Source organism: Zea mays, chromosome 2 (genome assembly GCF_902167145.1).
Source record: "Zea mays cultivar B73 chromosome 2, Zm-B73-REFERENCE-NAM-5.0, whole genome shotgun sequence".
Lineage (NCBI taxonomy): Eukaryota > Viridiplantae > Streptophyta > Magnoliopsida > Poales > Poaceae > Zea > Zea mays.
Window position 1 is genome coordinate 43,522,635 of NC_050097.1, and position 14,068 is coordinate 43,536,702.

The 14,068-nt window shown below is 41.5% G+C and overlaps 1 protein-coding gene and 1 long non-coding RNA gene across 4 annotated transcripts in view; one reads left to right on the top strand and one right to left on the bottom strand.

The window, feature by feature from the left end:
- Window positions 1–11,956, top strand: LOC109943991 (uncharacterized). Of its 2 annotated transcripts, XR_002267146.3 has the most exons (5): window positions 1–689; window positions 5,733–5,792; window positions 9,790–10,688; window positions 11,187–11,312; window positions 11,412–11,956. It is a non-coding gene; the product is annotated as an uncharacterized lncRNA (long non-coding RNA). The 2 variants fall into 2 exon arrangements; XR_002267147.3 differs by lacking the exon at window positions 5,733–5,792.
- Window positions 7,475–14,068, bottom strand: part of LOC103646360 (MADS-box transcription factor 27) — a 27,768-nt gene continuing 21,174 nt past the window's right edge. The window contains exons 3-8 of one of the 2 annotated variants that reach the window (XM_008671095.4): window positions 9,806–9,867; window positions 8,414–8,513; window positions 8,290–8,331; window positions 8,121–8,204; window positions 7,888–8,042; window positions 7,475–7,799 (exon numbers count right to left, since the gene is read on the bottom strand). In XM_008671095.4, coding sequence (XP_008669317.1) covers window positions 7,781–7,799; window positions 7,888–8,042; window positions 8,121–8,204; window positions 8,290–8,331; window positions 8,414–8,513; window positions 9,806–9,867 — 462 coding nt within the window. In that variant the 3' untranslated portion in view covers window positions 7,475–7,780. The remainder of the gene's footprint in view (window positions 7,800–7,887; window positions 8,043–8,120; window positions 8,205–8,289; window positions 8,332–8,413; window positions 8,514–9,805; window positions 9,868–14,068) is intronic. The other variant, XM_008671096.4, reaches the window with a different exon arrangement.

Sequence of the window (14,068 nt, forward strand, 5' to 3'; positions counted from 1 at the left end):
TACAGGCAAGTGGTCAAGTGGACAAGAGAGCAGGCCGCACAGTCGCGCACGCCGGCTCACATGCTCGGTTCCGGCGACACCCCGCAAAAGGCAGCCATGCCGCTTCGCCTCGGCTGTCCGCCTGCCCCCGATCGGCGGAGGCGAAGGTACACCTGTCGGGGTGCGCGCAGCACAGCGGCAGCGCCCCCTTTGGAAATAGCGCCGGGGCGACGTGGCCGGGCTGCGCACCGCTCCTCCGCACCATTTTTTACTCCTCTTCTTCTCCCCCAAGGCCCCAACCATCCCACTCTCTCTATACAACAGCCACCCCCGCGCCCTTCCGCCCTTGTCGAGTCCAAATCCAGGTTATAGATCCTCTCGCGCCGCCGCTCGCAGCCGCTCGCCGCCCGGTACATCTCCCCCGCGCCTCTCCCTGCTCCTGGATTTCACCGATCTGGCATGCTTTACTGTCCCGTCATACGGTGGCAGCGGGAGCCGCCCCCTTCCTGCCTCCACAGCTCATGCCATGCATGGCCGATCCATTCCCTCAGATCGGGATTGCCGCATACATGCCGTTGCTTCCCCGTTAGCTTCTCCCTTGTTACACCCCCTCGCTTCGTTCTGCGTAGTTTCGGGGTTTGACACCGCTTGTCTATCCCGTTCCTATAGCTTTTAGGGTTTCGAGCTCAAACTCCGCGCCGGCGTCTCAGGTGAGACATCTGTTTTGATCTTCTAATTTGCCTGCTATCATTCACCGTTAAGTGTTTGGTAGTATCGAGTAAGCTGTGGTCGTGTACAGTTGTGCCTAGGTTTTTGTCACCCGTGTTTGAAGTTAATCCAGTTGTCTCACAGCATAAAATTACGAGGCTATTGCTTTATCCTGTCATGTGTGGATCTTAGGTTGGAGGCTCGAAGTGAGCTTCAATAAGATCTATTTGTTGTTTTGTTAGTTTTCAGGAGTTATTGCCGGTCAGTGTGCGTGAACATTGAACGTTTTGGGCTGCGATCTGATGTTAGGAGCTTGAGGTGTTATTTTGTTCTTGCATTGATTGTGGATCTTTTCAAAACCAACATGGTAGATGATCTCTCTGTGTTTAATTTATGTAAATGCATTGTCTTTACGGTTTGCTTTCCTTTTGCAAGTGGTGGGTTATGTAACTTTGTAAGGCGACCAATTCTAAGGGTGAGGGCCTTGATAGTTGGTTTGGGTTACACCGGGCCTCAGTGTGGATAGTACTTGTACAAACAACGATGCGACATGGTGTTTGTTGCTATATGCCACTAAAATTCAATTATCCCTTCTCTCCACAGCAATGTGTCAGTATGCAAATATGTTCTGTATTTGTTTATGTGCGCATCTTGCATTTTACCTGTTTTTACAACAATCTGAACGGTCTGTGGTGGTACATGCCGCTGAAATTTAACGGTTCCATCTCTATGCGGTGCATGCATGATTCAACACCGAATAAGTGCTATTGAAAGCTATACCTTACTGGACGGGTTACTCAGTGTCAATCAGAATATTGAGATGTCCTCATTGCCCCATAATTGAAAAAGATCAGATCCAATGCTAGAGGCTCCCACATGAGTTGGAGGTATAGGGAAGGGACAAACTTATTTACTCGGTAAACTCATTTACTGCTCCGATGTTGCCCACTTGTTCTTATACCACATTTCTAAATTGCACGGGTGGGCTACCAATTCATATTTTGATGGATGACTACTGAGATGCCCGTGCATCGCTACAGTTCTATATATCATATGAGTAGACTTTGTTTTAATAAAACATAAAAATATGTGTTCTGTTGGTTAGGTGGTTCTAAATGTGGACTTGTGGAGCCAACAACAAGGTTCGAACCCCAATTTTACCTTATTTTTGCATAAAGAGAGAAGGGGAGACAACTGTAGAATCGTAGAACCATGGGAACTGGTGCTTTATATTTTGATGGATGAAGTGTTTCATATGTTGTCGTAAGTGGAACTGTTTTTTGGCTATTGAAGGCTCAAGTAAATATTGTCATATTACTTCATCCGTTCCAAATTGTAAGTCGTTCTTGCTTTTGTAGATACATAGCTTTTACTATGTATCTAGAAAAGCCATAACAACTTACAATTTGGAGTGGAGGGAGTATATAAAAATTGATCGTATTTGTTCTACAAAAGAACTTAGTCCTTTCTTTGCCATCTACTAACACATGTCACTAAAAATAGTAGGCAGTACACCAGTAGCAGAGAGAGTTATATCTTATCACACATTTCATTTTGTAATTGGCAATGATGCCACGTAAAAACACCAAATTTCGACCCACCCACCCATCCAATGTAAAGGTCTGTTTCTGCAGTGAGTTTGGACTAACCTGAATTGCTGATGACCACCTGTGCACAGCTGGATCCTTTTTCCTTTTTAGGTAAAGATCTGCCTACGCTGTCAGTTTGGCCTTCCCTGGATTGCCGATGGCACTCAGCAAACAGCTGGATCCTCTTTTCTGATGGCCATCAACAAAGATCTGGATCCTTTTTTCTCCCTTCCTTGCAGTAGATATAAATTGATCCTTACGTAACATTCCTGTGATGTAGTGATAAATGACATGACCAAGTATATGTCATGACCTGTCAGAGCCCAAGGGGGGCTGTGGCCAGGACCTGTCAGGGCCCAAAAGGGCTACGGCAAGACGCAACAAGGAGCACAGGTCAAAGGATAAGAAGATCAGTTGAGACTATATAGGAGATTAGTTGAGATTATCTAGGAAGGTTATCAGTTAGTAGTTTGTTGAGAGTTTTAAGGAGATAAGGATCTCTAGCTAGATAGGGGCGGCCGACCGGTCTACTTATGTAATCAATGGATGAGAAATAAAGTAGGCAAGAATTAGAAGGGAGAAACCCTCCTCTTGCTCGGTCGTGGGTAGAGGCCCCCGGCCGGCGTTCCTGCCCGTTGACCCCCCTCTTCAATCCCCTTTCATTGGCGGGTACTGTTTACCGCGTCGCCTCCACCAGCAGCTCCAATCCCTCACCGATCTAGCAACTATAACATCTGGTATCGGCTAGCTTAGGTTTCGATTTGATCCTATGGCTTCTGCTACCAATTTCATGGTGTCGTCCTGGCAACCGACGTCCCCATCTCCATGGGTTGCGCTGCATGCCACCTTCGTCACGTCGTCCTGGCAACCGACGTCCCCATCTCTATGGGTTGCGCCGCATGCCACCTTCGTCACGCCGTCCTGGCAACCGACGTTCCCATCTCCATGGGTTGCATCGCATGCCACCTTCGTCACGTCATCCTGGCAATCGACGTCACCATCTCCATGGACAACACCGCCTTCCAATTTTGTCATCACATCCTGGACGCTGGCGTGCCCATCTCCAGGGGCAGCGCCAAATATCGTCACATCATCTTCGTTGACAGCGTCTTCGTCCCCATGGGCGTCGGGGCTGCCATGGCTCAACAATCACCAGCTCCATCAATGGGGGACTTGTGGGCCAACATAAGGGCTGATCTCGCAAAGATGCAATCCTCGCTCAGATGGTTGAGCAGGGGCTGCTGCAAATCAAGGCAACAATGCAACATGAGTAGCAGATGGTGTTGTCCACACGGCTCTAGACGTCGGCGGCTGTGGGCCTATAGGTTGTTGCTTGTGGTTTCCTTGCATGACGGAGAGTGCGGGAGATGCTGGCAGATGCTCGAGGCAGCCTTGGTGACAGTTGACCTCGGCACACGAGGGCGCGACCTCACCCTGTCGGACGACCATCAGTAGTGACGATGGGCCACTATCTCCAAGTGCGAGCATGGTGCTTGTCCCGCGGACGACAAGCTGATGAACTTCAACTCTACGGCAACGGCGGTAGGGAAGGTGCTCCCCTCATCATTGGCAATTGCACTGCTTAGCGCCACCACATTCCGCTACCGGTCGCCACGAGGGCACTTCTGCTGATCATTGTTGTGACCTACTCTAGATGGCCATCCATGTGCTCCCCTTTCGTCCAGATGGCGTCCATGAGATCCAGGTGGCTGCACACGTGCAAGTCCAATGCACGGAGGGTGTCCGCCTTATCTTATGGGGTCAAACAAAATTCAAATTTGAAAAAAATAAGCTGAGATGTAAAAGGCTTGTCTTCTAGGTGTTTGGTTTTAGGTCAAGTAGAGTCGGTCTTTGGGCACTCCTCATGCTAAAGCTCGAGGACGAGCTGTTTGTCCAGGAGGGGTGTAGTGTTAGGACCTGTCAGGGCCCAAGGGGGGCTGTGGCCAGGACCTGTCAGGGCCCAAAAGAGCTACGACAAGAAGCAGCAGCAAGGAGCGCATGTCGAAGGATAAGAAGATTAGTTGAGAGTATCTAGGAGATTAGTTGAGATTATCTAGTAAGGTTATCAGTTAGTAGTTTGTTGAGAGTTTTAAGGAGATAAGGATCTCTAGCTAGAAAGGGGCGGCCAGCCGGCCTATTTATGTAATCAATGGATGAGAAATAAAGTAGACAAGAATTAGAAGGGAGAAACCCTCCTCTTGCTCGCCGTGGGCAGAGGCCCCCGGCTGGCGTTCCTGCCCGTCGATCCCCCTCTCCAATCCCCTGTATGCATCTACATTGTTCATTGGCAGGTACTGTTCACCACGTCGCCTCCACCCGCAGCTACAATCCCTCACCGATCTAGCAACTATAACAGTATACATAACATTAATTTTTTGTAATGTTATGTCTATAAAGTTCTCCCATACCTGGTATGTTGTAGTCATGATAGGGCTTTGTTTGTGCCGTGTTAACATTCGTGGTGGCTCTGAATCATGATTGTTCATTGTATCTTTGAGGCATAGCTGAGTTAGCTTCCAAATTGCACTTAGTGGGTTTCTGAATAAAAAAACTCGACTCGTTGGGAGTAAGATTGCTCCCGTGGTATTATATTAAGAAGACCTTCTCAAGCAGGTCGAGAAAACCCCTAAACCCATGTCTCACCTATACACAGTGGCACTGTAGCCCATATGAGAACGATCGCAGCCGGGACCAGGCCTTAGACCTGTGCTTTGGTGTGGGACAACCGAGAGGATTTTTTAACCCCAGCCTGAACTTCACTCCCACGGGGAGTCGAACTTAGGACCTGAGGAGTAGTGCTACTTAGGCCAGCTAACCAACTTAGCTAGATGTCCTTTTGCTAGTGGGTTTCCGAATAACCGTGAAATACTCTTACTGTCATAGAAGTTCTATGAATTCAGTTCTAAACAAAGGACCCTTGACGTTTCTTTCTATTATACTTGGTCTGTAGTTAGTTTTTTTATTTAATGGAATTGAGAGTTTATGTTGACTTTGATGGGTTATATGTTTTCTGTTGTTTGTACAATGCACATCAGTTCACTTGTTTTAGTTGCTGTTAATTAACACCAGAGTACTTCTGAAACCTAGCAATATTCTAGGACTAAGTTCCTCTGTAATTAGGGACTACTGTCTTATCATGTTCAGTTTCAGGTTTCTGCAGCACCGTGGAATGCAACTAGTTTGTATTGCTTGTATGGTCTCGTAAATAACTGGTTTATATAAAAAAGTTTTGGTTGAATAGCAACTTTTAGAAAACCTAAATAGATGAAGGGAAAACGACACTAATTTTAGTGCAAATTCTATGTGTGCTAAGTAAAAGATTGATATCTCGTACTTTTAACTGCTCTGTTGGGTCATATTGCAATTTATTGCTGCTAATGGTACTAGGAGCTAATGCTATTAAATGGTCGGTTGGAATCCTTTAATTTGACGTTTTTGCCTCCCCTTTTCTGACAGTTGCTGCAAGTGGCGGCAGCAAGCTAGAGGCAGCAACTGCATACCTTGCAAGAAAAAATCGTAAGTTACTTGATTGCTGTTCCTACCTGAAATGTCTTCTGTTGTTTCGTATATGTATATGAATCGCTTTAGTCTTTACAAGTCCATCTTAGCTGAACTCAGGGTACCATGTTTTTCTCAAAGACCTCTGTTTACACATTTTTTGATCTGTACATGATTTGTGGATGTGCACTGAATCCATGATATAGTAAAATAACTGAAGTCCCAAGTGTCTATTTAAGCCATTGATTTCTCTTTGTTGAGAGCTGACTTTTCTACATTCATGAATGCTATAATCATGTGGATTCAGTAGACAACGAGTTACTTGATTAGGATCCACTTGATTGTGATTGAGCTGTCTAGTTTATAGATGGTTGGGCAGGATATGGAGTTCTTTTTATTGACCAGTGACAGCACATGCTTCCTCCAATTCATTTCTCTCTCCAGTGTGGTGTTTTGGACCAAGGTTGCAAAAGGTGCCTAGAGCCTAGTTGAGCTTAGGTATTTCCAAGGCGTTCTCTAGGTGGTGGCTAATACATGCATATATACTTAAAAGAATGAAAAAAAGGAGATCAGAGTGGTCAATATCGGGGAGAAAGAGAAGGCCCATTTAACGTCACAAGTCTCCTAGCGTAACAGCTTATCCTCTCCCCTCCCAAACTCCTTTGTTGATGCTTGTCACTCGCCCACGCCCTTGACATCGCCTGCTTCCCCACCGGCCATTGCCGAGAAGGCCCATTTAACGTCACAAGTCTCCTAGCATAACATCTTATCCTCTCCCCTCCCAAACTTCTTTGTTGATGCTTGTCACTCGCCCATGCCCTTGACATCGCCTGCTTCCCCACCGTCCATTGCCGCCCCCATCGATGTTACCTCCTCCCCCACTGCCACATGACGTCTGTGCCGCCCCCATGCGTCCTTGCCTGGGCAGATGTGCCTGCCGCCAACGCCTAGTGCAGCCTCTTCTCCCACTGGCCACCGCCGCTGCACGTTAGCATCCCTGCCTTGGCAGATCTGGCCACCTTTCACCGGCAACAGTTGGGCGCTGCGTAGGTACCCACCTACCCCCTAGGCGAGGTGGTATGCCTCACCCAGCACATAAGTGCACTTAGGCAAGCGCAGAATAGCGCCCTTTCGGACCTGTTTTGGTCATTGACATGGTCTTATGAACACTACTCTACCATGATTCCTTGAATGTGCGCCTTAATATATTTTAAATGCAATACAATTTTAGCAGAAAACTACGTACTGAGACGAATCTATACATATCATTTGCATGTCCAATACAAACATTATAGTCAAAGTTTTCGCCTGCGTGTTTGAGAGGTATTGCTTCATGCCTTCATGTCCAGGATAAAAATAGTTTGCTCCATACTCGTCTAATTATTGAATTCCAGTGTTTTCAAGATCATAGGTTTAGCTTTCCAAGCTGTAGCAGTATACCAAATATTTCTTGGCTTCCTGTATAATCTTAAGCTAGTGGAATTGTGTTCTCATATGGCAATTCGTTGTTTCTTTTTTATTTTCTCTGCATTTTGCTAAACTGTTATTATACTTCCATAAATGACGAAATGATTAGTGAACGACTATATGTTTATCTAGAATCCCTTTTATGGCACTTCTTTGTTCTGGAATAAATGCGTAGATAAAAATGGGAAAAGATATCTGCTCTTCTGCCATACGTAACTTTCAAGACAAGCAGAAGTTCAATTTTCCAGATACACACTTTATAGAATTTTTTCAATAAGTTCACTTGGAAATTTGTACATGTTACATACCATTTTGGTCAAACAAACTTGCATAACGTGTAAAAAACAAACCATTTGCTGGATTATTCAATATAACACAAGTTATTTGAGATAGATTTGCACTACCATTGCCACTGTCTCTGGCATGCATACTTTATTTGTCTTGCTATGTTTTTAGGCCTGTTACAACCAATCATTTTAGGCTGCTTTGAGTTGCAGACTACAAGGACAATGAGAACAAAGGCAATGTCCTGCATGTCTTCATTGATTTAATTGCAACCTGCAAGTTTTTAAATAATCTTAAATGAAATGCCACTAAAGAACTAAGAACAGAGTCAATAGGTCCTATGCAGAAAAGGCAGGGTTACCCTAATTTAGGAGCCACAGGTTGCTCAACACCATTTTCTTGCAGTGGAATATTAAGCTCAAGATGGATAGGAACGTTGGCACCCTCTGCAACTACAAAGTTGTACGGAGTTGTTGAATCTCGGTTGACTTCACCTTCTGCTTCTTTCTCATAGAGCTGGGCATAGAAACAAATCATAGTCAACCATGTGATAGGGCTTATATCCTGAAAAATTGTATTTCTTTATAAAAAAACCTTCTTATATAATTCAGCATTTTCTTGACGAATTAGGTTGACCTTTCTGTGTAATCCCATGTTGTCTTGTTGGATGAGACTTCCCTACAAATGAGCCAGTACAGAATGAGCTTGCTGAAGTCCACTCAAAGACGTCATATTTCATAGAAATAGTGGAATGTTCCAGAACCTTTCGATTCAGTTCGTGAATTTCGTCAACCAAGAGTTGGTCCTGAAATTGATAACCATGATCCTCAGTTTTACTTTTGGACAAAGAAATCTTGTGAAGGGTAAAAAATGGTTAGCATGGTTACCTTTTTTGTCCGGATGCAACAAATGCTCATCTCTAGCTGATTTTCTAGATTTTGAAGTCCCTTGACACCTAGTCCAGAAAGATCTTGTCCCATCAACTGCCTACAGCCAGTCAAACAATCTCACTTAGTTTTTACAATTCGAGTTTGACTGTATTTTAATGTAATAGGGTCTTGTTGCTTGATCATATCGTGTTCCTTTTTAAGGATTCGGCTTCTGGCTATGTATGCGTTAGGGCACCTGGAGTGGTAAAGGCTCCCAATGGCCGTAAAGTGAGCTCAGTGAGGCCTGTGTCAGATGAGGTTATTATCTGTTATGTTTGAGGCCAAGAGCTAACCCACATGGAAATATAAAAGTCACAGGCAACCTCTTCCTCTCTGCTGCTTTGTCTTCCTCGTCGCCAAGTGTCCTGCTCACAGCGCCACCTCCTTCCTCCATGCAAGGTCCTCGCCGCTAGCTGCAGTCTGTAGGAGGCCCTAGAGGCCCTTTCCACTCCCTGCAGCGTGAGGCAGCTGCCTCCTCTCCTGTGGGAGGCCACAGTTGCCATTGTCTGCCACACACCTGTGGAAGAGGAGTTTCTTGCCTTCGCTTGTGTTTTTTTTAATTTGCTGAGGCCAGGTATTAAGCTAATGGTCTGGTTCTAAGTTTTTTGGGTTAAATACCGCTTTATGACCTTATCGGCTTTAAGGTCTTAGGACACCTTCATTTCCTACACTGCAGATGCCTTTAGTACTGTTACTTGGAATAGAGTGATTACAAATCAGAGCGCTCAAAAACTAGTAGGCAAAAAATTAAATACATTTAAATATGATGGTGTGTATCTGCTGCTTTGGGTTAATCATACAAAATTACAATAATGTTGTGTATCTGCTTCTTTGGACGTTAATAATAATGCATAAGATAACTAAATGTACAGTTTTCTATTGATAAATGGTTTGGCACATGAAGTTCACAAGCCTTTGCATCCTTTTACATTTCTCTTGCTTATGAAAACTGATGTCTGCATAAACCATGTATTATCCTATGGCATCATTACCACGTCCCTAAACTAGGTTCTGTTCTTATGCATTTTGTATGCTAAAATTATTCTCACATATTGCTATACTAATTCATACACTATGCACAAGTTCGATGTTGGAGGTGTTCTAGTTACCTCGTGGTCCTTACTCCTTAAGGTTGATCCAGCAGCGCAGATTTGTTGTTGTTTTAAACCACTTTATATATTTTTCTTTAAAAAGCAGAATGGATTTTCTTGTTTAAAAAATCCCTTGTGTTTCTGTACTCAGACGTTTTGTATTTGTGCTCATGCTGACAATTCTTTTATTGATCTTCCTTACATTTGGCAATTTTCTGAATGATGCATCTGTAAAACTTGCAGGGTTTTGTTGACGTACCGATGATTTTCTTGCAAGTTGTGCAGTTGTTGTCTCAAGCTTGCTGCCTCCCTTTGCCAGAACTATTGAATGTGAAAGCACAGTTAAGTAATGCCACGCCCAGAGAATCCAAAAGGTTGCTGATATAAAAAGTTGCTAATAAGTGGTGGAACTTTTAGCGGAGTAAATTGTATGCCTTTATGAAATAACTGAAGTAGATATGTTGGCATGCTATTGTTTGAATCAAGAAATGATATTATATACTCCCTCCGTCCCAAAATATTAGTCGTTTTAGCCCTTGAAATTATGTCTATATTTAAATGAATGACAATGAATCTATATATAATATAAAACACATACATTAAGTATTGTATGAATCTAGTAAAATGCTAAAACGACTAATATTTTGGGACGGAGGGAGTACAAAATAACAAGACGAGAAATGACTGTATGAACTCAATTAAGGCAAATACAAAACCTCTTCATCTTGTGTTGATATTTTATTTCAGACACATACTTAAATTAAGAAACAATTTTATCTAATGATATGAAGCTGGACGTGTATTGGCATGCTTTGATTATGTAATTTATTGCTGTTATCTACACTTCTCACATACAAGTGCTGACATCTCAATGGAGCTAAATAATCCCAGAGCATGTGAAATCCTAATGACGCATGCGTCTTGAGGGACGAAACAGGACAAGTCAGAGATTGGTGATGAACTTGCTGGAACAAGCTTATGCATGAAACTGCTGATGGTTTTAACCTTTTTAGGATTTAGCTAAAGGCTATAATAATCTTCAAAGGTTCAATATAAATTCTTGGACTATAGACTGAAGTATGGCTGCTGATCTTCCAAGATCTCTCCAGTTCAGAGGATGGGATTATGGGAGCTTAGACCAGGTACTGTGTTTCCTGCTGACCACTGTGTCTTTTCGTATCTCCTATCACTTTTGTCTCAGGATGTTTGTATTTCAGGGTTGAAATTAGCCTGAGGTTTTGGCTTCCTCCAGTAAAAAAAAAATTGCTTGGAGGGCCACTTTTGGCATATGAACCATCTGTGTTTTGTGCTTAATGTTCAGAGTACTAGTTTGTATTAATTGCACATTTGCAGCCACTTTTTTTGAAACCGTAAATCCTACCATACATTGTTTTCTATTTTGCAAATGAAATTTGACTGTATTAAGGTGTATGCTGACTTTGCTAATGGGATAGTTTATATAAAAACTTGACCATTTGGATCTTTAAAGAGGAAATAACCCACACAAACTAATTTAGTCCTGCATATTTGTTTGGTATTTTATCTTCTCTATAAATAACTTATGTCAGGATGACTTCGATGTAGACCAGTTGTCTGCGTCCTGCGGGCAGCACTAACCTTTGTTTTCCGATAATCTTCAGAGCTGTCTAAGCAATTCCAGAGTACAGAAGGGTATACTCTGATCCTAGAAAAGATGGCATATTCTATCGGACCAGAGTCACCAGACCTTGGATGAAAGGGCTTCAGTTTAAGTCCTACAAGAGATGGTACGATGTAGGCAGGAAAAAAATGGCATTCCTACCCTATCTTGGTTCTAAGCTGTAAACCTTGGCCTAATTTGGTTAAATCTGTCTGAGCCTTTGTAGAACGATGGCAACCACCAAAAGTCCAACTACGTAGAACGATGGCAACCACCAAAAATTGCCCATTGTTCATCCGACGGGCAATTTGCCGTTTCTTCTCATGGTGAGACATGGGATGCTGCAACATGACCCGAAAAACTGGATTTCAATTCAAGTGAACAGTTTCTCCATTTGTACGGTATTCCATTGCAATTTCTGCCTATGATGGTGCGCGGATACCTGGGCTAAGCCATGTGGAGACACAGACACCATATATGAAGTTGGTCTTTTTGCTGCCAACCAATCATGAACACCAAATTCAGAGTTAGGAATGAACTATAACTATTCATAGTCTTGTTATTACCTTAAGCTCTTGATTTTGCAACGAACCTGTTGATGCGCAGTTGATCTAACACATGAGATGTGGTTTAATAGACAATACAAGTGTATTCTAGTTGTCTTTTTCATAGTGGGTCAGTGAAAAAAAGTGTTTTGAACCATTGTTCCTTGACCCATATGTTCGACGCACACAATTTGCCAAGAACTATCTGCACATATGGTTTTGTATCGGTTGCAAGGGCTGATGTTGTACTAGTAAATGCTTTCTCCGTTCAAAGTTATTTTAACTATCTCAAAACATATTAAGTTGAACTAAAATTATAGAGAATTATAAAGACTATAACATTTAACAATAAAATATAATTAATAAAAACTAATGATATTTATTTGATATTATAATTATCGTTATTCTATAATATATATTTAATTAAGTTTCAGATGTTTTGACTTTTTTTAAATGATTTAAGATAGAGAAGTTGGGATGAATAGAAATAATTTGGGATATATTACTTATAATTTGAGACGGAGGATTTGCAAAGCAGGAAGATAATAGAGCGAGTACTTCATTTTAGTGACAATATTTATTTGATATTATAATTATCGTTATTCTATTATATATATTTAATTAAGTTTGAGATGTTTTGACTTTTTTAAATGATTTAAGATAGAGAAGTTGGGATGAATAGAAATAATTTGGGATATATTACTTATAATTTGAGACGGAGGATTTGTAAAGCAGGAAGATAATAGAGCGAGTACTTCATTTTAGTGCCAATATTTATTTGATATTATAATTATCGTTATTCTATAATATATATTTAATTAAGTTTCAGATGTTTTGACTTTTTTTAAATGATTTAAGATAGAGAAGTTGGGATGAATAGAAATAATTTGGGATATATTACTTATAATTTGAGACGGAGGATTTGCAAAGCAGGAAGATAATAGAGCGAGTACTTCATTTTAGTGCCAATATTCTCAAGCAACCGATGTTTACAAGGAACGTAGGGCTACTCATTCTCATATTTAATCATTTTCATATTCAAACTCTACCATACAAACATTGTAGTCTACCATGTAAAATAATGTTTTGGTGTGTATATTTAAACTTTATCATATGAACAACTTAGTTTACCGTGTAAAACAATATTTTGGATGATAAAAATAGTGTTTTAGATGATTATAGAGTGTATCGCTGAAAACGCACGTGTGGGCTGACTCTTGCATATGTCTGTGTCACATCAGCGTACATGAGTCCAGATATGTTTGGATTGTCGAGACCAAGAGGATGAGTCCAGATTTGTTTGGATTGTCGAGACCAAAAGGATCTAAAGAAGGCTGTTTGGTTATGAGACTATTTAATACTCGTAATTGATGTTCAAACATCTAATCTAAAACGTGAAACAGACTAAATTTTAGTCAGAAAAATCGAACGCCTCCAAACTAATGATTTACGATTTTAAGAATCAAAACGACATAATTGAGAATATATTTAAAAGCCATTGGTTGACCTTGGTTAAAAATACTTATAAATTTGAAAACTCTTAATACTGTATTCCAAATGAATTGACTAATACAATGACATGCACAAAATATGAGTAAAGTAAAATGAGTATTTTTTTTACTAGAGGGAGGATAGGTGAGAAGACATAATTTGTTTTGTACAACTGCATATATATACATGCTTGAGATTAATGTCCATTCAAAGGTTAGTTTAATGATGACCCAACTTTTTAGGTGGAGCACAACAATTTTGGTAGCATAACATAGTTAACATGCATTATGCACAAAACCTATATGGTTGGACATAGCTACAATTAGTGTTGTATATGTGAAAAGCTTGTTTAGATTTTAGCAATTAAGTGACAATATTTGTGAACTAATATATTTTGTGAGATGAAATGTGATAATTGGTCCACAAAAGTAGAACATAAGGCCATGATGATGAAGATTGCGATGATCGTGATTGTGCAAAAGATCGAGAAGTGAAAAGATAAAGACGAAGGATGACACATAAAGCAAAGGTATAATGATAAGGATTTGTCTTTCATCGTCCGTGTGGTGATCAGTGGAGAGGAAAAACTAGATTGATAGGAAACATAGTCATGCTATAAAGAGAGTGAAATTTGGTTGCTAATGTGATTGTCTAGTGCTAAAGTATTGGTCATCCCGTGAAAGATCTATTGGAGTTAGCCAATTTAAAAGGTTCGAGAAGAAAACTTGATGGAGGATTTTTACCCACACTGGAGTCTCTGATGATAATTGGAGTTGGGTCTTCGAATCCTAGAGCGCTGAATCGGCTCGACCCAATCATCCATCGAAATCCTCCGGTAACCACCAAT